This window comes from Desarmillaria tabescens (assembly GCF_030435595.1).
Source record: "Desarmillaria tabescens strain CCBAS 213 chromosome Unknown EV420scaffold_21, whole genome shotgun sequence".
Taxonomy (NCBI): Eukaryota; Fungi; Basidiomycota; class Agaricomycetes; order Agaricales; family Physalacriaceae; genus Desarmillaria; species Desarmillaria tabescens.
The window spans coordinates 384,898-408,840 of record NW_026848320.1 but is presented as its reverse complement, the minus strand read 5'-3'; the positions used below and the strand labels follow the sequence as shown (position 1 = coordinate 408,840).

General features: G+C 46.9%; 7 protein-coding genes across 7 annotated transcripts; 4 read left to right on the top strand and 3 right to left on the bottom strand.

Moving 5' to 3' along the window:
• Nucleotides 1-495: 495 nt before the first annotated feature.
• On the top strand, nt 496-3,378 carry EV420DRAFT_1748672 (uncharacterized protein; the record flags this gene model as incomplete). Its single annotated transcript, XM_060480254.1, has 13 exons — nt 496-615; nt 667-734; nt 773-788; nt 846-920; nt 1,000-1,084; nt 1,326-1,404; nt 1,542-1,579; nt 1,668-1,836; nt 1,953-2,007; nt 2,064-2,163; nt 2,326-2,366; nt 2,741-2,900; nt 2,950-3,378. The coding sequence occupies exons 1-13, from the start codon at nt 605-607 to the stop codon at nt 3,376-3,378; spliced, it is 1,326 nt and encodes a 441-aa protein (XP_060329843.1). The 5' UTR covers nt 496-604.
• Nucleotides 3,379-5,021: 1,643 nt separating this feature from the next.
• EV420DRAFT_1480597 (uncharacterized protein) lies at nt 5,022-5,901 on the top strand (the record flags this gene model as incomplete). The annotated part of the gene is made up of 5 exons (XM_060469684.1): nt 5,022-5,040; nt 5,165-5,233; nt 5,374-5,549; nt 5,583-5,640; nt 5,858-5,901. 5 exons carry the CDS (start codon nt 5,022-5,024, stop codon nt 5,899-5,901), a joined length of 366 nt encoding a protein of 121 aa, XP_060329842.1.
• Nucleotides 5,902-6,936: 1,035 nt separating this feature from the next.
• On the bottom strand, nt 6,937-9,113 carry EV420DRAFT_1748671 (uncharacterized protein). The gene is made up of 17 exons (XM_060480253.1): nt 9,024-9,113; nt 8,886-8,964; nt 8,818-8,831; nt 8,668-8,766; nt 8,518-8,609; nt 8,367-8,392; nt 8,279-8,316; nt 8,201-8,225; nt 8,127-8,135; nt 8,054-8,105; nt 7,964-8,025; nt 7,819-7,904; nt 7,591-7,618; nt 7,484-7,565; nt 7,409-7,433; nt 7,229-7,358; nt 6,937-7,178 (listed from the first exon to the last, which is right to left on the bottom strand). Exons 1-17 carry the CDS (start codon nt 9,101-9,103, stop codon nt 7,062-7,064), a joined length of 1,044 nt encoding a protein of 347 aa, XP_060329841.1. The 5' UTR covers nt 9,104-9,113; the 3' UTR covers nt 6,937-7,061.
• Nucleotides 9,114-11,420: 2,307 nt separating this feature from the next.
• EV420DRAFT_1480595 (uncharacterized protein) lies at nt 11,421-12,613 on the bottom strand (the record flags this gene model as incomplete). Its single annotated transcript, XM_060469683.1, has 7 exons — nt 11,421-11,468; nt 11,519-11,577; nt 11,599-11,956; nt 12,057-12,208; nt 12,274-12,333; nt 12,389-12,434; nt 12,524-12,613. 7 exons carry the CDS (start codon nt 12,611-12,613, stop codon nt 11,421-11,423), a joined length of 813 nt encoding a protein of 270 aa, XP_060329840.1.
• Nucleotides 12,614-13,736: 1,123 nt separating this feature from the next.
• On the bottom strand, nt 13,737-14,351 carry EV420DRAFT_1688896 (uncharacterized protein; the record flags this gene model as incomplete). Its single annotated transcript, XM_060479317.1, has 1 exon — nt 13,737-14,351. One exon carries the CDS (start codon nt 14,349-14,351, stop codon nt 13,737-13,739), a length of 615 nt encoding a protein of 204 aa, XP_060329839.1.
• A 2,564-nt stretch (nt 14,352-16,915) lies between these two features.
• On the top strand, nt 16,916-17,560 carry EV420DRAFT_1643860 (uncharacterized protein; the record flags this gene model as incomplete). Its single annotated transcript, XM_060477563.1, has 2 exons — nt 16,916-17,416; nt 17,480-17,560. The coding sequence occupies 2 exons, from the start codon at nt 16,916-16,918 to the stop codon at nt 17,558-17,560; spliced, it is 582 nt and encodes a 193-aa protein (XP_060329838.1).
• A 2,101-nt stretch (nt 17,561-19,661) lies between these two features.
• EV420DRAFT_1621066 (uncharacterized protein) lies at nt 19,662-21,984 on the top strand (the record flags this gene model as incomplete). Its single annotated transcript, XM_060475650.1, has 10 exons — nt 19,662-19,732; nt 19,799-19,995; nt 20,051-20,243; nt 20,302-20,452; nt 20,507-20,762; nt 20,817-21,006; nt 21,054-21,237; nt 21,288-21,438; nt 21,499-21,663; nt 21,737-21,984. 10 exons carry the CDS (start codon nt 19,662-19,664, stop codon nt 21,982-21,984), a joined length of 1,806 nt encoding a protein of 601 aa, XP_060329837.1.
• Nucleotides 21,985-23,943: the final 1,959 nt, after the last annotated feature.

The following is a 23,943-nucleotide window of genomic DNA, read 5'->3' as shown; positions in this document are numbered from 1 at the left end:
GTAATAGCTTCGCGCTTACAGGCTTTCTATATCGGTAATTGCTCCGCACTTACCGGCCACTTCCCTCAGTAATTGCTTCGCGCTTGCTGATTTCCTTTATTTCGCAAACTGGACCACTCAGGTCTCCTCACGAACCCTCGCCGGAATCCAATATATTCTCTAACGACGTACATCATTCCTAATTAATCTTACCTCATTTCGATCACTACTCCTCGCCTCGTGCTCGTATATCCGGATTTCGGCAGATCCATAACAAAATGTCTTAAAGAGGGGGCTCTTTCTCACGCTTCTTGTCGGTCCGGAACAAACCGGATAGTTTCGCCTTTTGCAAGGAAGACCTGTGAGTGTCTCAGAGCTGATATTGCAAAACTGGAGACGGGATTGTGAAAGTATGAAACCTGATTGATGCTGGATTGATTGGGAAACACGGCTACATGCGGCCCGGGAGTCCGGAATCCCAGAATGGATGCGAATTTGATCTTCGACTCTGAACCACCACTACCATCACCGCCGTCAAAGAGGATAATGTCGTCCAGGACGTTGTGGCGGCCGCAGAGAAACGATGAAATACTACTTTCCATGCGTCTAATCCGCGCTGTGAAACATGAATGGATTGTATGCGTCCGTTTTCTCTTTCTTCATGTCCTTCTCTTACCTTACATACAGCGATGAAGCCGCAAAATGTGCGGCGACAGCGACTGCTTCCATGAGCGCCGGTATCCACCCCAATAAATGTATCTTAAATTTGAGGCTCCATTCCTCGACGGCCTAGGTATCGCGTCATATCGGTATGTATGCTCGTTTTCCAGCGTTCGCCTTTGACATTTTGAACGACATCTAGCTAGCTTCTGTCGCGTCTTCCGCCCCTCACCTTTGGTCCCTGCTGTTTGGATTTGCGTGACGCGAAGAGAGTGGCCTAGGTACGTTCATATATCCCTCTTTCTCGTACCGATTTCTTATGCGTGCATATTCGAGACCGTTTCTGCCCTTCTCTTGTAGGAACGTCAACAGGGTTTTTTCAATGTCTCGTCAACATTTGGTTCCCCAGCACATTTTAGGCCTCAGGGTATACCGTTTGGCCCTGGTGCGTACTTGTCTTATTTTTTGCGGGGTGTCTTGACAAGTGCCTATGCAGCATCGCCCGCCTTTCCCGACACATTATCTCTCGGACGAACATTCTTCTTCTGAAGACGGTCTTTCCATGGCAATCGACTCACTTAGTGACGGATAGTAATTGCAACTTGTAATCTATCGCGCTGCAAAATCATTCGAGGACAGGCGCCGCGCTAGCAGAAGCCTTGACTGCCATTATTTTCGCTGTATAGCAGCTCCAGGAGCCTCTGGAGTGTATGGGTACGTTCTTGATGGTCGCCTTTCCCGGCAACTTTGACCTAGAGACAGATTGTGCGTTCAAATCTAACCCATCCACCCTCTATACAACTACGATCAACCCGGCGGTCGTTCTATCAGTTATTTATAAGCCGGCGCATCTCACTCTGTCTCGTTGATGCGCGTGGGACCATTGATTGTTGCTGTCCAAGGGCTCATCGAGGCTTCGTTGCCGTACCCAACGCTGATCGTGAGTTGCATACTACCTTCGTTTGTTCTGTATCCTGATTTGCTTGGTAGAACCTATGCCAGTGCTCTGCCGACTCTAATCAATGTAGATTTCAGCTTTTCCTCTCGCCGTCCTACCTGAACACGTTACCGATGCGAGCGTTGCCGGCGGCTCAGCGGCGACGATTTCCGGCGCTCGTCTTCAGAGTTGTCGATTGGGCAGAAGAAAAAATGTCACCGTCATTTCGCCGACCCCTCCCGGCCGATTGGAAACGTTAGGTATATCTATTTACGATCCTATTTTTTTTTTCGTCTCATAGCTCTGTAGTCATAGCGATGCCCCAGAGGCGCGAATTGCTATGTCGATAGATACTAAAGATTGGCATCAAAGGCAGCTGTCAAGGTTTACAAAGGGTTCTGGATCAAAGCATCTGTGGCAGCCTGCTTCTTGTACGTTGGATCTCAATGCATTTCTTAACGTTTGTTGATTCCTGCATTACGCTTAGATATGTTATACATGGATGGCAAAGATCACATGTATTTTCTGTGAAGCCAGGTACAAAACCGATAGGCCCCCGATTGGCTCCAAGTGTCGACATGGTGCCAGTACGTTCAGCGTCCTTGCTGTATCTTCCAAAGTCTGATGTTTCAAGTAGGATCCCACTGCGGCGACGATTAATGATCCTTCGGCGCTGTGATGAACTTCGCTTTTCTCACTCGGCCGCGAATTTTGTGATTGGCAACATGGTCTCAACTAGTACACCCTAGTCGGTTCTATTAGTGATCAACTTCAAGGCTGATGTTCACTGGTACGTTCGGCGCCATTTTCTGCTTTGTTCAAAAGCCTAATAGAGATGCTACTTTTCAGATCCAACCAGTGACGGCCAGTGGCGTGCACTACCTACAGCCTCGTATCTGTCAGACATCGACTGGTATTGTTTACGCGGTTGCCGAGACCGCCTGCATATGAACGTTGTTGCGTAATGCCCCACCTCAAATGACACTGGTTCGCCCTCCGACGGTTTTGTGTCGCTAGCGAGTGTTGCGTGATGTGCTGTGGCGGACGACCTGGGTTCGTTCGCGTCCAACTTTCAGACAAATGTACCCTCTTCCTGTGGCCTCCTTGGGAACGTCCAAGCCACACCGCTTGCTTCTCTCATCTTCATCTCGTTTACGTCACTAGTCGAGTGGAAGATGGCATTGGACCAGACGCGCAGAAGATCATGTTCCTTCAAGAACGATTGACAAGCATTTACCTTACGGGATACATATTCGTCCCGGATGGTCTCCCCGTTCGACAGCACTCACGTACATCTGTCCAACGCTGTCCGTACAGCCCGCCTGTAAGTTACCTCGTCGAAGAGTCAGCATCCATTCTCCGGTTCAATGTAGATCACCGGGCAACGGCCACCATCAAATGTATTGTCCTCCACAGCTCGACCATCACTACCTTTACCCGGGAGTCCTCCCGCGAAGCAGTGTCATCACCTGCTGTGCTTTTATCCCCGCCTTTTCCGGGTTCATAGGTTGATCGGGTTACTGGCATATGGCACGTCCTTTGACAACGACCGTAATCGTACATGGACGGTCTCCTCCACCCATCTAGCCGCCACCCGCACGTTCTCGTGTACTAAGCGCGAGAAACCTGGTAGTGCAGCCATGGAGGTGCTGGTCGCAGTCGTGCGGAAGGTAGCAGAGGTTCGGGTTGCGCTGTTAGGAGATGTGTCCCTGTCATCACTGGCCATCCTTGTTATCGGTATTGCGAGACACTTTACTCTCGCTGGGCGTGCCACCGAGCGATTGACGCTGTTCGAGAACTGATGCTGGCCTGCGTTGAAAAGAAGTGGCTTCGTGTTGAAGTTCTGCTTTGTTTGAAGGAATTGCGACTTCGGATCCTAGAACACCAGTCGGATGCATTAGGATAGTTAGTATCCATCGTTTATGGTCTCAGGGAGCACAAAAGAAGCAATATTACGAACCCTCCCTCACCGTCTACCTAGCAAACCACGATCAATTTACCTTCTGCCTATCCATGCTTCCCACAACGTAAGCTTTTCCCTTCATGTATCCCGCGATGTACTAATTTTGCGCTGTATGCGTAGGAACCGACGGCGGTGCGATCGTCCATCATCCCCAATGGGAAGGCGTCGCCGTTAGTGTGGTGATAAATGGACGCTCTCAGCAGACAAGTACCGCATGGTCACTGTCACTCCTAGGCTTCATTGACCACGTTCTGTTTACCGTCGACGGTTTGGTACATACCCATGCACGCTATTATATTGCTGTATAAGTGAATTATGGATTTGTGCTGTGTCTACTTTTGATCGATACTGAAACCATCATGAAATGACAATGTACGTAGCAAGCAGGAGTTAACAGATTGCGACCGATTTACGGGTAATGGACGGGACTGACGTTTGGATAGGACAAAGTGAATCCGAAGGAAAATTAAGACTCTGGCCACACGATGTCCTGTAGATATCAATGAGATGCATGATCCAGACCAGGTTGAGAGACAGCCAACTGAAATGAGCGTACGGAGGTAACGTGCACTGTTGTTTTCGTCAGAAGCACTCTCGTAGAGATCACAGCAGATATCTTCACCTTGTAGCTAACCCTGATATGAGAACAAGTCTCATAAGACGGAGGAGAATCGGGGTAGCCGTTCTAGTATGAGTATAAACAAGACTTTGAAGTTCTTGGAGAGGAAACAATTCACAGAGAGAAATCTGTTATCGCTCTACTCTTGTGAAGGTAATAGCACATTGGGACTGCTATAATGAAATTGTTGGAGTTTAGGTGGTGGCGACTCGGAAAGAGGACGTGGTTGACTCGAAAGGCAGGTATATTCTGTCGTAGGTACGGAGACAGTGGGTGGTCGGAGTCAAGATACGATAGGTACGAAAATGTCAAAGTAAAGTAAAATGGCAAATAGGTATAAATAAGATGTGGCGTTGAAGCCGTGAAATCAAACCTTCAATATAAATCGGTAGCCGCGACCGTTCAACAAAACGCATAAGTCGATTTCTGTATTATTTACGTGAGTATCCCCGCTCAACCGAGGTCACAACATCACGTACTTTGGTACTGGACATGTTCAAGAGATTTGGTATTGTACAGCTGTGGAGAGATTCAAAGTAGTATCTGCACGGGAAGACATTTGCTTACATGTCGTAGACTATAACTGAAACTTTCCCATCAGTGAAATTGGAGCGAGAGAATGAATCATTACCTACATATTCCGGTACCTAAGCCCCAAACGAAACAGAATGAGACGAAATATTGAAGGTAATAAGCGTGATTCTCTTACCAAGTGAGGCTGTTACAGCCAAAAACTATTCCGTAGTAAGTAGCAGCAGAGTCCTAGTCTGACCGCGGTTCGGTGCAGAACCTCGTGAACCCGGTTCGAACCCGAACCGCACCTTCAGGTCCAGGTGCAGTGCAGGTTCAGGTTCGCTGTAGCTATGTGGGTGCAGGTTCGAGGTTCGAACAAAGCCAGATGGGTGCACCCGAACCTGAACCCTGAACCACTATACATTTTTAACTGCTCTTATTAGGACTTTTATACATATCTTTGAGATGTCTTTCTGTACTATTTATCATTTAGGTCTATTTCTGGTGCATCTTTTCTACTTTGCACCCCCTTTGGCCACGTTTGCGAGGGAATTGAGTCATGGTTAGCGTTGGTGATATCATACTCATTGATGAGTTCACTCACATCCGGCCTTAAATGTCATTTATTGGGTGATATACTATAAGTTGAATAAATATACAGTATAATAGACATTGCTAGAACCATCCTGCCCTGCTGTACAGCATCCAGCCTCGACTTTCTGTCTGCTGCTGCATCAGGAGGTGCAAACCCGGTGCACCTTGAACCGCACCTGAACCCGCGGGTTCAGTCACATGATCGCACCGAACCGAACCTGCACCTGAGGTTCAGGTTCGAGGTTCAGGCAAAAGTGCCCGAACCTGCACCGAACCGAACCCCGGTCAGTCTACAGCAGACTAGGAATGTTTTACAGTTTTCTTACGACAAACCACGGAAAGATCTTATGAACATATCGTCCAACTATGGAAGAAGTAAGCTATACCGATACGAATCACGACTACGCAGGAGTACGAGCGTTTCCACAATCGGATGGCATACAACCTGAAAGTCACAGAAAACATGACTTAATTTTCACATTCGAGCAATATTTGACTCATACCATTGAACATACACGACCGGAAAGTCGTGTGGAGACAGCCTTAATATTTATCAATCTGAAATATTCACAAGTACAACATACATTCACAGACAATCGTAACTGTGTCAGACTGTTAGAGGTAGATCTATATTGACAGTATTCGAAAGATGACTATCATACTCCTATGACAAATAATATTCAATAAGAATGACGCCCCCGAACCTCCGAACCCTGAGATGCATGCCACTCGTCACTCTCCAGCCCACCAATTATGTTCCTGAAGATATCAATGAGATAGAAGTATATGTCACAGGTGCTTAGAGCGATGTGGAGCACATCAAGGGCCCTATGAAGGTTCCAGTGATTACAGACTACAGACAAAGAAAATGGACCAAAGCAGCGCTACCTGTCTCGAGAGCTTGTACAAAATACCAAAAGCTAAAAAACGATCGACGCACAGGGTATCGGTAGATCCACCAATCGTCGGGGTATTCCTTGTAGTAAATGAGTACCTGCCGACCCATCTGGACGCCATTGACCAAGTACGACTGCTCGATCATTAACCCTACTCAGTGTCGACAGAACCACATCCCAGTCTTTGATTTGCTAGTCTCAATACTGAACGCAATCCCCAGCGCTGTTCACAATTCCGAAAAAGGATCGTCAGAAGCAGTCATGACGAGGGTACGGGAGGCGGTTACCTTATTCCATTCCGCCAATCTTGTTTCGACGAAGGATGCTGTGAAAGTTAGGAGGATAATCTGATGGCAGCTGAGATAGAACATTCCCCCTACAGAATCAATAGCGTGGTAGACGCCAGCGCGCTCTCCATCTATTGATACTTTCATTTTACCTGTGACTCGTGATTCATGTATGAATTGTGATGACACGAACACAGCACAGGCGGTGCGGCAAGTCGATACACGGAGATGGATGTATATATCCAGCATCTAAGCGTGCATTTTTATTTCGAGACCCTACTTGCGTTTGATTTAGCATTGTGAGTCCGACGAGAATGCGCCGGGGTCACAGGAAAAGGCGATAGTAGGGTGGAGGTCTGCAATGCGCACAACGCACAGGGTATAGTCGACTCTATCAAGTCAAAATAACATTCTAGCTATTGATGTCTTTCTTGCCGTTCGTGGAACATTAAAAAAATCGAAAAAAAAGTCGGATAAAACAGCTCTAATCCGGATGATCACTGATACCATCATGGTCGATACGCGGTCCACTTATCGGACCTGCTATAAATACATGGTAATTTACCCAATAAAGATCTCTCTTTTGTTCCATTACCATACACCCACCCTCCTTTTACGCCATGGCAAACTCGACTCTCGACCGCTTATCCTCAACGACGTGAGCCGAGTCTGTATTATTTTGCGTAGGTACGCTACCGTGGATCTCAGAAGGAGGTATGCTGAACCCATCCTGCTACCGTGGCCTTGAGTTAATTCCCCTACATGGAAAGAGACTCGTACCTTTACATCCCCCGCGCTAGCACCGCCGGCGGTGGGCGTAAGGTGAATGACATTGGAGAATGAAGTGGGTTCTGACAAAGCGGCACCACTTCCGGTGTTTGTTCCTTGGATCCGTTTCCGAGCATTCAGCCTAGTACCGATATGAGTCAGTCGGATACAGCAGAGATGATGGCAGCATACATCGATAACAGAGAGTTGACGTAAACTGAATTAGGGTGAGATGACTGATTTATCCCTTGACAACAATGAACGTACGCTTTGCAAGGAGAAAGTCGACTCCGAGAAAGACGAGGGTATTAGGGAGGGCGATGTACTGAATGGACCATGAGACCTGTCCCTGAAATTGGGGACCGAAAACTTACGGTGACGAGTGCAATGGTCGAGCACGCACTGTCATCATGTTATCAAAGGCGTCAGTGAGGACCAAACAACGGGTAGTATACCATGTTCCTACCTAGTGGCCAATCCGGAGATCAGGACAAACCACATCAATACGAGTAATCGTGAGTTCATGCTACAGAATTCCACTCGTTAGCCCATCTCTCACACCTGCGAGACAGTTCTATCACCTTGAGAATTCCGAAACTGACCGGCTCTTGTGAAGGTAATAACACGTAGCAAAGGAGATGAAGAAGTCTATCCCGGTAGATGTGGCGAAGGAAGCATCAATAGCCCACTGATTTTTTTACCGGTTATTTTTGGCGGCAAAAGGTGCAAACCGGGGATAGAGCTTACGTCCATCGAGGCCAAATCAGTGAACGTTGTGATTGTGTATCTGGCGGCGACCGCATGAGACTCTGAAGGGAGGTGATAGAGCCGACACACGAACGTTTTGTAAATGACCACTGGGCGCGCCCCTTAGCATATTGTTCGGTGTCTATAAGAAGGGTGTACTTACATATGCCCACTACTGAAGAAGGAAATAACAATAAATTCGAAGCGCTGATTGAGTTGTTGGGAACGTGCACCCACCAAATCCGCATGCGACCACGAATATCTACACAGCGATCAGAAAGGGCTGCAGCGTACTGGGAGGGAGAGCAGACGTACGACAGTCCAAGGAAGGAACCGATGGAAATGGTGCCCGACTGTGTGGGTGGAATCAGTGGGAGAGTGCGAGCCTGGGGAAACAACGTACACTTCCACAGTCGTATTGCGTACAGGCTGCGAGAGAGAGGGTGAGTTTGGAAGAGATAGGAATGAGGAAGAGGTGATACCTCTGTACGAATACGACGATAACGGCCTACTACTGGGTCAATAAAAGCTGACCAAAGAACGGCTAGACTGACGTTGATTAGATTTTGAAGCTTGTGGAAACAATCGAGGATCAAAGTCAGCCAGGAGTACGTCACGAAGATGAGAATTGGGTACTTTGAAGCTCCTGGATATAAAGGGGGTGAGGAGGAATAGAGCCGAGGAAAATAGAGATGAAAACGAACCACACAACGTTCTCCAGCGCAACATAATCGCCGAACGAATCTACAGTATAGTGGTATATAACGTGTATGATGAGGCTGAGGTGTAGCGCGTCGAGAACCCTTAAACACGTTGATTTGAATGTACTACGGGGCTCTCCTAAACACACATACCAGATTATACCGACCTGCGAAAAGGAAGGGTGAATTGAGCTCAGCGGGCAGCAGACAAGTTTACGTACAGAATAGCGATAAAGTCGGCAGTCATTCGGATAATCTCTGTAATAGATGAAGACCTGCAGGACCGTAATTCCAAATAATCTGGTCCGGGTGATAGATGAGCTCCAATGAGTCCCAAAATCTGCTGAGGGCTGACATACAATGACGAGAGCATGGCACCGACATATGTAGCACCAATCGTTGTTCCCAGAGACGGGACGACAACTGCCTCTGAATTCATGGTAGTGGTGAGAAGAAGAGAAGACAAATGCAAGTCCGTAATCTTTAATCCATTATATAATTCCATATGCTCGCGCGTCGAGATGATTTCTTCCAGAAAAGGCTTCGGGGTTATTTTTGATTACAGGGCTTGGTCGACTAGCACAAGACAGCAACACAAAGTCTTGGTGATCGTCTCGGACCTCATCTGGATTCAGGACATAGCAACGTTAAGGCGATCCTTGATCTGCTTTCAATCAGTTCTCGATGCGGGATCTGCTACTTGCTGATCAGTAAACAACGTACCAATAAAGATGATGCATATGACACCGACTGTAGCCAGGCCTAATGAATGCGGATGAAGCTGGCCCAAGGAAAGACGCGTTGAGTAGGGGGAAATGAATAATAGACGTCATGAATTTGTTCTGAGTGACAGAGCTGTGTTCACTAGAATCAGGCCCATAGTACCCGAAAGGCTGATGACTCTAGCAGTAATTTCCCCAGTCCTCATGGCTTTCACAGAGACCTCTTTATTCTTGGACAAGTTTCAAGGAGTGCGAAGAAATGGTGGTACTCGAATATGTGGTGCATCTAGAGCATTTATCATCAAAAACAAAGAATCAGCTACCAATTTCCATCCGTTATTGATGTCGACACACATTTATTGCATCGTAATCAATTATTGGCTGTGGGTACTCTCAATCTGTAATATATCAATACTTTGTAACCACAGTCGCACCTAATTGATTAATAACAGCAATATACATGTGATGGCAGCGCAGATTTAGCTGAAGAAACAATAGAGTACATTGAGAGCTTAGATGCACGCCCTATATGACAAACAGCAGAATGGGAATAGGAACCAAAGATGGGAGGAGGTGCCAAGACGCAAAAGATTTTCAACAGGGATTACCTAATTTGTTGATCGACACTCGGCATAGCTCGGACCGGATGGTTGACCGCTGCGGACGCATCCAGATATCGCAAGTACTGATCTTTTTGGTGATTTTAATTCTCTACGAGTATACACATGCATGTTCTGACCATTATATAGGTCTCACATTTAGAAGATGTGACCATTGTAAACTTCTCCAGTACATGCCTGACGAATTTTCAAATTTTCATGCAAGACCGTTATTTCGATCATGGATGATTCTGTTATTTATTCTGCGCCTACATTGACGTTCTACCTGTGTAATGACTTCGAACTGACTTCAATTAATTATGTCCCTACAGTCTGTGCATAATCATTGTACTAATACTAGGATCTGACTAGCTTTGCTTTGTTTGGGTATGAGCAAACGAGGACATCCCGGACTGATCCCCTACTGGGAGCTTTGTCAAGTTCTCGTGTAAGGTATCGTTGGTACATCTAAATATATTCCCGTTTTAAGAAAACGATAGATCTCTGTAAGCTAGTCCGCTGCTTCTCCGTTGACGTTTTAATTTGATTAAAGATTCATTCTTGGCATCTTGCTAAAGGCACCGGGCGATGCAGTGCAAGCATATTCGCATTCTGAATGGGAAGACTTGTACTTGAAGTCATTCTTTGATTTGGTGCCCTGAAAGCTGTAAAAAAGGCCGATGGATCAGTGGAGGAAGGGCGCTGCCCATCTTCGTTGATGCGCACGATCACCCCAGTTGATGGATGTATGTTGATCGTAGCTTGTTGACCGGTGCTGATAAGGGGAAGAACAAACCCAGTTCTCATAGGTTATGTTCTGCACCTCAAATTTGGGTTTTCAGAAGAGATAGTACCACGTATCCTGTTCTCTGTTCTGATTGGACGTTCTCTGACGGTGATTTATGGCATTATAGAGACTATTGGACAATATGTTTTGAGCCTTGTGAGGCGATTTCCTTTTATTACGTAGGATCAAGTGATCGAAAGAAAAAATGAACATAACATGAACGAGCGAGGCATTCTCCAGGTCTAACCAGAACCGTACCCAGGGAGATATGTCATGAGCTAAAACGAGACACAGATGGTAGCTCTTAACCAGCCAACTGCGCAGCGCTTACACTTGAGGGTGACGCTACGGCCTGGGGAGTAAAATACTCAAGATACCATCTCACCAAGAGAGAACAAATGGCTCAATACGGCGAGATTTCGATTGAGGCAAAAAACATACATTGATATCATTCTCCTTCAATTTAGCCTTGGATCACCTCATAGAATCACAGCGGCTTGGCTACGAGGCACATATCCAAAACAATACCGTCGTTGCTTGCACCCAACTTTCATAAATTATGGATTACTTTTCCATGAAAACATATTTTCACTCACTACAGTATATGAGAATATATCAAAGCATGATAGATAAGAAGCATACTATACGCTACATTAAAACAGACCCATTATCCGTGAAGTTTGGATACTCGATGATCTGAGGCAACCGTCCGCAAAGATTTAAGCACGAAGACGCATAAATTTGACCTTTCTTCCCGTACTCCTCGCCCCACTAAACTCGCCTTCGGCCAGTTCTAATATTACAGCTATCATTTTTATTGACAGACTATGTAGCCGTTCAGAATCATGATTTGTGATGCGCCGTTGGTCCTCGCCATCGCAAGTTTCCATAGTGGAGCAGGATAGGTCGTCATATCCGATATTGCTTCCTTTCAACGATGTCGTCTCAACATTGGCATCGTCATTATGAGCCCGTCGAAATTTCTGCTGCAATCTAGTGACTACTGGTATTCGCCAAATATGCTTGAGAGAGATGTCGCCCTCGGTGGCCTTTGGTTGGGATTGAGGGGAGTAGTGCATAAGCGCTGAGTGGGTGTTAGAGATGAGAAAATCAGAAATAAATTCGGCAAATGTGTGTACCCATTCAAGGGCATAGCGAGGATTAGGAAAAGTAGCGTTGAATGTCTTCAAACTTCAACGTCCACACACCTCACTATATCTCAGAACTACAGATGTGCGAGGTGCGTATTCACAAGACCTAGCAATGATGCGGCGTTGGGCTTACGGACAGGACGGTCGTCATAATCCAGGATACGGATCTCTGCTCGGCCAGGAATATAAGACTGACGCAGTAAATCTGTGCTTCTTCTCGAGGATCCCATTTTCCTGCCGAATCGGATGAACCGAGAACGGGTCGTCGTTCAAGGATGGTAGAGCCTATGTATATTGCCTGCAGGACAAAAATTAAAATTCAATGTTGATGGAAAGCATCAGTTACGCACCATATCCAGCTATACTACAGCATATGCCCATCATTTTTGTGCGTCGAATGCCGTGGAGATCTAAATATGATAGTAAGTGACCTTCCAATGAGATATGTTTCGGCAATGGGCTTACCGTTACGCGAGTGTACGTTCATTAGATTGTAAATGTCTCGATATTTCTTGATAATGGCGGTAGACTGATTAGCTAGAGAAATGCTAAGAAGAAAGTGAAGCCTTGATGGAGTAAAATTGCAGCGGGACGAATAACAATGGTAACTGGAGAACTGCGATAGCCCGAAGTCCACACGTCGTCTTCGCTGGCAGTGTCGGTGACAGTGGTAGTGGTTCGTGGAGACATAATCGAATTTGAAAATTGAAGTTGACTCTGCTGACGGCAGTTTAGAGCTGCATGGCACAGCTTCGACAAAGCCACGAGATGACGGCTTTCTTATAACTACCGAGCTTCAAGCTTGCTAGACCAGTATCCATTTCCATCTCCCCGTGTTATCGTGCTACTTGCACTGTCCTCCAAGCTTTGATCAAAACTCGTCTGTGGACCATGGCATAATGATTCACGATTCGAAACCCCGAAAATTTGAATCACATTAACGCGTCAATTCCGATTTTGGCGAAACCCAGTGATCCCTTCCTGTAGTATCAAAGTATATTTCATGGAACTATGCGCACTTCATTGTATTGTACAGCCTAATTCATTCGTCTAGGCGGAAATATACAAGTTAGGTCCCCCCCAAGCCGCCCGTTCCCTATAAGGGTCCCCCCATTAATGGCATGAACCAGTGCCGACTTCTGAATAGTCAGCACCATGATGCGGCAGAGTCAATTTTGGCTTCGAAGGGTCGAATGCACCTATTTGTCGAGTTGATGAGTATAAGTAACTCATGTTGCTTGCGTGTTCCCGACACTTTGGAATTATGAATAATGCTCAGGAAAAGTTATCATGGTTGTATCTAATACAATGTTTGACTGGGTTATAATAGCTGTATAATGAAACGATTTTGTCATCGTGTTGGGCGATTTGACAGCGACAGAGCTCAAGAAACCTGACCGCATCGCGACAATGTGATAATGACGTCACGCATCAAAAACTTAACAGATCGCGTCTTGTGCAACTCGAGTGTACCTTTGCGAGCTGAACTGGTTTTCTGTCGGTTGCTAGTATAGCATTTCCAAGGAGTGAATCCAGCCTGCTCCTGAGAAACTTCATGTCCGTCCAAGTCCATCATCGACGGCCATGAACAAGGAAGCCTACATCTGAGGGTGGCCATCTGGTACCATAATTGCCCAGAGACCAGAAGGATTCCTTTTTGTATCCACCGGATTAGAGTTGTAGAAGAGACTTATTCTTTACGTTGAAATGCAGACGGCTTGTTCGTAACAGAGTAAATGTCCTGGCTTGATTGCAAAGAGAAACACAGACTTCTTGTATGATATACATGAACGTAGAAAAATAATGTTAGATCTTAAGATCCAAAGAAGGAAACACGAGCCCTCCCGTCAATGATACAATATTTCCCGTCCAGCAAAACCTCTACGTTCAACGCATTCACCTTCATTCTAAGCAAATTCCGGAACCGTGAATCAGGCGACACAGGAATAGTCATCCATTCATGCTTGTTCCGGGACGAGTCGAATGATACCCTCAGTTTTTTTAACGGACCTCTGCCATCTCCATCAGACCTTGAAAGGATCATTGCATATAATTGATCTGCTTTTTCCAAAAGGCAACTTTCCGCGAGGGTTTTCGGAGCCTCTGCGATACATATTTCCTTTAAATTGGGGACCATTCCTCGCTCACGAGACAAAGCTTTGAAGACGTCCTTCGCTATGTCATTCCTCACGAATATTTCAAGCTTGTGGAGAGTGGGGGATTGTGCGAGCAATGGAATAAGGAGCGATTCGATGGAGATGGGCGTAGAAAGGGCGAGAACCGTTAGACTGCACTGTGACCGACGGAAGAGGTCGTGCAGACGGAGGTATTCTGTGGGTCCGAACCATACCATATCATGACCCTTTTTCACTAATATTTCGAACTGTTTGAGTGCCGGAAGGGATACGTGGTCAAAGATGGGGGACATGCGAAAGCTGAGCAAAGGTTGATCGATGATTAGTCGGGAAAATGTTTAAAAGAGGGGTTCTATTCTCACGCTTCTGGCAGGTCCGAAATATTCCGATGATTTTTTGGCTTTTTCGAAACCCTACCGATCTGTGAGTCTCTCAGAGCTGATATTGGAACCAGGAAAACTGGAAAACTGGATTGACGGGGAATCACGGTAGCACGCGGCCCGCGAATCTGGAATCCCAGAATGGATTCCAATTTGATATTCGCTTCACGCTTCTTGATGATGAACGTAACCACCACCACCATCATCGATAACGAGGACAATTCCGTTCAAAAGGATGCTGCAGCCGCAGTGAAATGATGAAGTCCCGCCCTCCATGCTTCTGCACCACGCTGTGAAGCGTGAATGGATTGTATGCGTCCGTTTTCCCTTTCTTCATGATAGTGTTGCCACGGCTCGGGTCCGAGTCGCCGAGTCGTCGGGCGGAGTCGGAGGAGGACTGAGCCGAGTCACCAAAATGACTCGGGGCCCTAAATGGCTTGACTCGGCTGCGACTCGACTTTTATGGCTTGAAGCCGGCTGGAGTCGATGACTCCGTCCAGTTTTGGAAGGGCTGTCTTTACCTTGACCTAATGGACCCAGATATTCATTTATGTGTACATGACATTGAACTGAAACTATTAAATCTATTTTTAGAGGAACAGTGACTTGGTACCCTCCCTTTGTGTTGAATTACTGACTAGCGGCAGATGGGTGTCTGCATTAGGTAACGTGAGAAAAGAATTCTTAAATTGCCGTATTTTTACCGCTCTACTTTCTCACGCCGACAAGCTTCGGTCTTTGCCATCTGTATACACCAAGCAGCCCTAGAAAATAGTGGCCACTACACACATTTACATTTATACTAACCTTTATACTAACCTTTGAAACTATTTTTGCATATAAATTATCTGCTACTGAAGTTTTCTTTTTGTACCTTCCTATTTGGGTAGGAGATCAATGACTCGGCAAAGATCAGCGGCTTGAAGCCGAGTCGAGCCGAAGTGGAAGATTTCATTTGACTTCGGAGTCGTCCCGGAGCCGAGTCACCCGAAGTCAAGCCGAGTTGAGTCGAGTTGAGCCGTGGCAACACTACTGGTGCGTACTCATCCTCTGTTTTGGGGGGTGTTTTGACAAGTACCTATGCAGCATCGTCCGCCTTTTCCAACACATATCTCTCAGACGAAACATTCTTCTTCTGAAGACGACCTTTCTATAGCAATCGACCCAGTTAGTGGCGGATAGTAATTGCAATTTGTAATCTGTCGCGCTGCAAAATCATCCGAGAACAGGCGCCGCACTAACAGAAGCCTTGCCTGCCTTTTTTGGGGGGGTGTATAGCAGTTCCAGGAGCGTATGGGTACGTTCTTGACCGCAACGTTCCCCGGCGCCTTTGACCTAGAGACAGATTTTATAAGCCGATACATCTCACTCTTTCTCGCTGATGCGCATGGGACCATTGATTGTTGCTGTGCAAGAGCTCGTCGAGGCATCGTTGCCGTACCCAATGCTGATCGTGAGTTGCATACTACCTTCGTTTGTTCTGTATCTTGATTTCCTTGGCAGAACCCAAGCCAGTGCTCTGCCGACTCTAACTAATGTAGATTTCAGCTTTTCCTCGCGGCGTCCTACCTGAACACGTTGCCGGTACCAGTATTGCTGACGGGTGGTATACTCAGCAGCAATGGTTTCTGGTAATCGTCTCCAGAGTTATCGACAAACATCGCCGTCATTTCACCGACCCCTCCAGGGTGATTTGGAAACGTTAGGTATATCAACTTATGATCCTATTTTGTTCGTCTCTCATAGCCCTGTAGTCATAGTAATGCCCCGGAGGCGCAAATTGCTATGCCGATAGATAATAACGATTAGCTTCAAAGGCAGCTGTCAAGATTTACAAAGTGTTCTGGATCAAAGCATCTCTGGCGGCCTGTTTCTTGTACGTTGAATCTCAACACATTTCTTAACGTTTGTTGATTCTTACATTGCGTTCAGATATGTTATACATGGATGGCAAAGATCGCATGTATTTTCTGTGAAGCCAGGTACGATCTCGACAGGCGCCGATTTGTTCCAAGTGTCGATATGGTGCCAGCACATTCCGTGTCGTTGCTGTATCCTCCAAAGTCTGATGTTTCAAGTACGATCCGACTGCGGCGACGGTTGATGATCCTTCCGCGCTGTGATGGACATCACTATTCTCACTTGGCCACGAATTTTGGGATTGGCAACATGATCTCAACGAGTACGCCCTGTTCGGGTCTATTAATAATCAACTTCAAGGCTGAGGTTCACTGGTACGTTCGGCGCCATTTTCTGCTCTGTTCAGAAGCCTGATAGAGATGTTACTTTCAGATCCAACAAGTGACGACTGCTACCTACAGCCTTGCATCCGTCAGACATCGACTGGTATTGCTTACCTGGCTGACGAGCGCGCCTGTATATGAACGTTGTTGTACTAGCGAGTGTTGTGTGATGTGCCGCGGCGGACGACCTGGGTTCATTTGCGTCCAACCTTCGGCTAAGCGTACCCTTGCTCTATGCCCTCCCTTTGGAACATCCAAGCCAACCAGCTTGCTTCTCTCAACTTCCTCTATGTCACTGGTCGAGCGGAAGGTCATATTGGACTAGTTGCCCAGAAGATCATGTTCCTTCAAGACCGATTGCCGACCACTTACCTTACGGGATACATACTCGTACGGGATGGTCTCCCCATTCGAAAACGCCCCAGTACATCTGACCAACGTAATCCATACAGCCCATCTGTACCCCATTTCGCTGAAGGGTCGGCACCCATTCTCCGGTTCAATGAAGATCACCGACAACAGCTACCATCAAATGTATTGTCCTCCGCAGCTCGATCGTCACTACCTTTCCCCTGGAATCCTCCCGCGGACCAGAGTCATCACCTGCCAAGCTATTATCCCCGTCTTTTCCGGGTTGATAGGTCGTTAGGATTATGCACATCCTTCAACGACTGTATTCGTACATGGACGGTCTCCACGGAGGTGCTCGTCACACTCATGCGGAAGGTCGCAGAGGTCCGACCTGCACTGTTGGGATGGCCCTGTCATCGCTGACCATTCCTGTTCCCTCACTCCCAGTGCCACCGAGCGGTTGGCGGTGTTCGCTGGTGGGATGATATGAGGCCGTCTTTAACTATGCCGGGATTCTATTGTTACTGAGGATGGTGGTGCAAATGTCGTCTTCGAGAGAGTTGGGCGTGCTGCTCCGTTGATTGCAAAGGGAGGTGAGAAGATGGCGGTACATGCTACATGTCTTCCTCGATGAACCTGTACCCGGAGCGCAGGCCGCTGGAATGTTCCGATGCATCGTGGGCCAATAGTTCCCACGTATCTTGTACAGTACCAGGAGGATTGGGTAGAGAGGAACGTGTTTGTCTGTGACCCGGCGTCGTACTGTCGAAGGACATGTGCTGGTTGCTGATTGACAGAAGCGGTCACATATCGAAGTGCCGCTTTGTTTGAAGAAATTGCGACCGGGGAATCTAAAACACCAGTCAGATGCATTGGGATACATAGTATCGATCGTTCATGGCGCCAGAGAGCACAAGACAGGCAACAATACGAACCCTTCCCTCACCGTCTACCTAGCAAACCACGATCAATTTACCTTCTGCCTATCAAGGCTTCCCATAACGTAAGCTTTTCCTTTCATGTACTAAATTTGCGCTGCATGCGCAGGAACCGACGGTGCTGCGATCATTCATCATCCCGACGGAGAACACGTCACCGTTAGTGTAGTGGTAAACGGACGCTCTCAGCGAACAAGGTACCGTATAGTCACTACCACTCCTAGGCTTGGAATAAGGCATTCACCACGCTCTGTTTACCGTCGACGGTTTGGTACATACCCAAACAGGCTATTAGATTGCGGTATAATTGTGAATTAGGGATTTGGGCTGAGTCGGCTTTTGATCGATACTACGTTCAAGATTCAAGATCATCACCTAGTGAAACAATCTATCTCTTATTGTTTAGCTCTCTACCACTCAGGGTTGCAACATTGATGGCGTGTGCTATTTTCATCTCATTGCTCCGCAAGGAAGTCAACAGCTCGACCCCGGTTCTTGTTTCGAAATCCGTATAATTTGTGGCCCTGGCCGAAGCCGAAGCTCTGCGGGCGGGACGAATATTGTCTTTGATTCTTTGAATCCTTGAAGCAACGAATACAGCTGCTTCTGGCACAAGCCGACTCGTAACCTTCGGGCAGACGAGATGTTATCTCTGTCGCATTTACCCCTGTTGGACACGTCAGGCTTGTCCACTTTTCAGATGCGGAGATTGTAGCTATTCAGTAATCCATGAGGAGCTTTCTGCTAGAAGTACTGCGCAGCAGGTTTTCCACGTCTATGTATGTATGGCGGGACTGCGCTGTATCTCATAGACATATCAGCCTCTCTATCTGAGGCCATGTCTGAACCTAGCGCATGACTCGATAGTACAGCACTACAATGAGTGGAACTATTCATCAATGCCAAGTCGAACCTTTTTGCACTCCCGCTGGCTGGGCTATACAATTGCTCAACCCTGTAAATTTGGACTTTTCATTCTGCCAACAATGAACCTTGTCACTGGCCCTTTCGCTCCTTTCATAGCAATCAGTAGTAGTCCTGCCGACTCTTGAGCCGTCATTTTTACAGCCGTTCAAGAATGGAGGTGCTGAGAAAATGTGATGTCATTACGATTTATCCTTCATGGACTGGGTCGAGTTTATTTCCCTTGAGGACCTCTTACGCCACTATTACATTGCCATATGACCAGACGGATGGAGATGGCTTGTCTAGGCTCACAGAAAGGGGGGAAGATGCTTGGAACGCCAAGGCTCCTCTATTTTATGTGCTGTAAAGTCTCCTTCAGAACATTGTGAGTATTCCCGTTCATCAATAATCTATACTGAGGTCCTTGGGGATATTTTTTTCAGAGTTTCATTCAACTGAAATATTATAGAAACCACTCCGCAACACATATGCGACGGGCTTAGGACTTAGAGCCCAGCCTTTCACAGCGCTCATGGTTACCGACGGTCTTGTGCGCATAATACAATGCGGCTACAGCCGCTTCGGAATATGGCGGAAATGTTTGAAGTTCTGGATATAGAAATTCGAAGATGCTTCACAACCTTTTGACATAGTACAGCCCTGCATTCATACTCTGATGTCAGGATAACGAGACTGCTATAAAGCCATGGATATTGAGCATCCTTAGGGTCCAAGCCACTCTCACTTTCCCTACCTCAGTGCACCACCCACTGCAGTCGGGAACGATGTCTGACCCAGAGAAAGGATCTCAAGATCGGAACGAACGCATCAATCTAGTCAATAATGTCAATGCACGGTACATCTCCGTTTGCAGATTTCCCCACACTTTGATCGCTTACAATCTCCCCACGGGGTAATTCAGGATTCAAAATCCCCTCCATGGTATTCCTCAGGACAAGCTGCTCGCCCAGGTAGAGGAGTTCACCAAGGAGAAAGAATTTGATGAGTACACGGAGACATTCAAGAAGGGTGCGTTGCTTGCTCAGCGCCCTGGTGAACTCGAGACGCTGCCATTGTTAGATGAGGCGGATCGAGAGGCAATCAGAAGAGAAAGGACACGTATGCCGCATCCCTGCCTTTCATCCCGGTATATATTTACTGACGATATTGACAGACAAGTGGTCTCAACCCAAAGATCTATGCATAACCATCATTATCTGCTCTCTCGCTGCTGTTGTGCAGGGATGGGATCAGACCGGTTCGAATGCTGCCAACCTGTCATTCCCGACTAAGTTTGGTATCTCTACAAACGAAGGCGACCCGAATAGAGAACGCGATGACTGGATTATCGGAGCTATCAACGCTGCGTACGTAGTATTGTTGGCCATTTGTTAATTCATTTTGGTTGATACATTCACTTAACAGCCCTTACATCGCATGCGCACTCCTCGGATGTTGGCTCACGGACCCGCTGAACAACTACCTTGGTCGCCGGGGGACAATTTTCGTTTGCGGAATCTTCTGTACGATTACTGTCATAGGTTCTGCTTTCAGCCAAACATGGCCTCAGCTCTTTGTAGGTTCCTTTTACCATTGAAAAATGGGACTTGTCTGAATTGATAATGACTAGGTATGCCGGCTGTTTCTTGGTCTCGGGATGGGTCCCAAGGCTAGTACGACCCCCGTCTTCGCCGCAGAATGTACACCAGCCTCAATTCGGGGAGGGTTGGTTATGAGCTGGCAGATGTGGACCGCTTTTGGTATATTCCTTGGTTTCAGTACGAATCTGATCTTGTACTGCTATGGCCCTATTGCATGGCGGTTGCAGCTCATTAGCGCGGTCTTGCCGGCGGTACCATTGGTTTTGGGTATATATCTCTGCCCTGGTACGTTTGAATCTCCCAGGTATGGAGGGAACAATCTAATTCGTACGGATGTAGAATCTCCAAGGTGGTATATGAAGAAGGGACGATACACTGAGGCGTTTGAGTCGTTCAAGCGGCTGAGAAACACGGAACTGCAAGCCGCAAGAGATTTGTACTATGTCCACCGACAACTTATGGAGGAATACAAGGTCACCAAAGGAATCACGTATATGTCCCGTTTTATCGAGTTATTCACTATTCCTCGGTGAGTTCCATTGTGAAACGTATTCCATCTCACCGATGCTCGTTCAGTCTCCGTCGCGCGACACTCGCTAGTTGGGTAGTCATGATCGCCCAGCAAATGTGCGGTATTAATATCATCGCGTTCTATTCCTCAACAGTGTTCATCCGAGCACAATATTCCACTAGCCAGACAATGTGGGCTAGCTTCGTCTACGGCTTAGTCAATTGGTTATTCGCGTTTCCTGCTGTTTGGGTAAGTGGCCGCGTAATTCAATTCAATACATACCATGTTGATGATATTAGACCATCGATACCTTCGGTCGGCGAAACCTGCTTTTGTTCACGTTCCCAAACATGGCCTGGACTCTGCTCGCTACAGGGCTTTGCTTCTTGATCCCGGAGGCAAACTCAGCAAGGGTACCGCTGATCGCGCTGTTCATCATCCTCTTTACTAGTAAGTCGATACCAATGGTCCATTGCTGATTCACCATTCTCATCACTGTTTTTCTGTAAGCATTCTATTCACCTGGAGAAGGACCTGTACCGTACACGTACTCAGCTGAGGTGTTCCCACTTACGCATCGCGAGATGGGCATGTCATGGGCAGTTTCTACCTGTCTAGGGCTCGGCAGCCATCCTATCTATCACATTCCCACGCATGCTTACTGCGCTAACAGAAGTGGGAGGTAAGCTGTCGCTTGTTTCCTTGCGGCAAGCTGTGAAATAACATGACGGTAACTACTAACCTATAGCATTCGGGTTCTATGCAGGTCTTAATGTGCTCGCATTGACAATGATCTTCTTCTTGGTGCCTGAGACGAAGCAAAGGACACTCGAGGAACTCGACTATGTGTTCGCTGTGCCGCTTCGGAAGCATGCCGCATATCAGGGAAGCATTTTCCTACCATACTGGATCAAGAAGTGGGTGTTCGGACAGCGAGACGCTGTCCTAGAGCCACTCTACCAATTGGAAGAGGTTGAAAGTATAGCAGTGTCCTGAGAAATGTGTATACCATTGAGATTCCGCTTTGTGAAATATGATTCAGGATCGACGGCTATCTATGTATCTGTCTTGATTTCCCTTGTAACATTTACTACATGTACCAATGTCATGAAAAGCTTCTATGGTTCTTCTTGAATGAACAGATATACGCTGCAAAAATTCATAGCCTCGCCTCATGTTAAATAGGGTTAAACCCTAGTTAAACCGTGTACTCGACTCATCGTAGCTCCCACTAGCCTCCCAGTGCCTCCACATACACCGGCAGTTGCCGGCAGTTGTCCACAATGTTACGATATCTGACTGGCTTCATGATAAGGAAGCTACAATCTAAATGAAAGCATTGATAAATCAACACTGTAGCAATCTCGCAAGTTCACTGCCACACAGTGGAAATTGCGGTACGCTAGCAGTTCCCCAACGGACCCGTGCCGTGTAGTCCTGCTTACGTACCGATCTATTTCTCGGGCCGGGAATCCGGAATATCGGATGCAAATTTGATATTCATTTCGCTTTTCTTGATGATGAACTACCACCAATACCAACGAGGACAGTTCCATTCAAGGGGATGCTGTAGCGACAGATGACTGCCTGAATACCGCCTCTATCATGATTCTGTACTGCACTGTGCGATATAAACGGAAAGTATGCGTGCGTTTCCCCCTTCCTCACGTCCTTTTCTTACCCTATATGCAGCGATGGAGCCACGGAATGCACAGCTACAGCTACAGCCACCATAAGAACCGGTATTTGTCTAAATAAACATATCTTCGATTTCAAGGCTCGACACCGATATTACACGTTGCATTTTCTAGTGTTATGCTTCAGCGTCCTACATATAGCTAGCTTCCGTCGCGTCTTCCCACATTTGATGGTCCAGTCCTGCATTACGCGAGGCAACAAGCCTGGGTATGTTCATTATCACTCTTTCCCGTGCCCTTTTCTTATGCGTGTATGTTCTAGATCGTTTCTGCCCTTCTCTTGTAGCAACGGAAGCAGAGGTTTTCAACGTGTCGTCGAAATTTGTTCCCCTGTCTTATTTTAGGTCCCGGTTCTACCGATCGTCCCTGGTGCGTACTTACCGTAAATTCTTTTTTTTTTTTTTTTGGATGTCTTGAGAAGTTTTTATGCAGCCTCTCCTGCCTTTTATGATCGCCTATCTCTCGGATGTAGCATTATTCTGAAGAAGCTAGCCGACCCTTTCATGTCAATCGACTCAATTTGAGGGTTATGGAAATTGTAACTTGTATCCAAGCCACTGAAAAATCATTCAAGGACAAGCATTGCGGTAGCAAAACTTGGATTGCCGTTATTTTTTGCCGTAGACATGTTTTAGGAGCCTCCAGAGTGTATGGTTACAGTTCTACATCGGAACTTTCCCTAGCGCCATACACCTAGAGACAGATCTTACTTTCACATCCAACCCATCCACCCTCCATATGAGTACGGTCAAGCTAACGGTCAGTTCTACTGGTCATTTATACTCTGCTACCTCTCACTCTTCTCTGCTACCTCTCACTCTTGCCCTTTCACGTACGTGAGATCATCCTAATAGTTGTCGTGCAAGAGCTCGTCCAGGTATCATTTCCGTAGCCAATGGTGACCGTGAGTGTCAAACTACCTTCACTTGTTCCGTATCTTGATTTCGTTGGTAGAACCCATGCCAGTGCTCTGCCAACTCCTTCAACAATATAGATGTCAGCTTCCCGCGGAGTCCTATGTAAAGATGTCGCCAGGTGCTCGTCCTTCGGAGTCTTCGGTTGGAAACTAGCGGAAGAACAAACATCTCGCCAACCCCTCCAAGCCGACAGCTCCTTCACTGGAAATGCTAGGTACTTACTACCTATGATCTTATTTTTTTCATCCCTGAGAGTCCCGAGTACGCCCCGTTCGAGTCTAACCATGATCAATTTCAAGGCTGAAGTTCACCGGTAAGTGCAGCGCAAAACTCTGCTCTCG

Coding starts and splice junctions, on each gene's coding strand:
- EV420DRAFT_1748671 (XM_060480253.1), bottom strand. CDS start 9,103: ATGAATTCAGAGGCAGTTGTCGTCCCGTCTCTGGGAACAACGATTGGT. Junction 8,610..8,667: donor GCGCTGGAGAACGTTGTGTG/GTTCGTTTTCAT, acceptor CTTTATATCCAG/GAGCTTCAAAGTACCCAATT. Junction 7,434..7,483: donor CGACTTTCTCCTTGCAAAGC/GTACGTTCATTG, acceptor ACCCTAATTCAG/TTTACGTCAACTCTCTGTTA.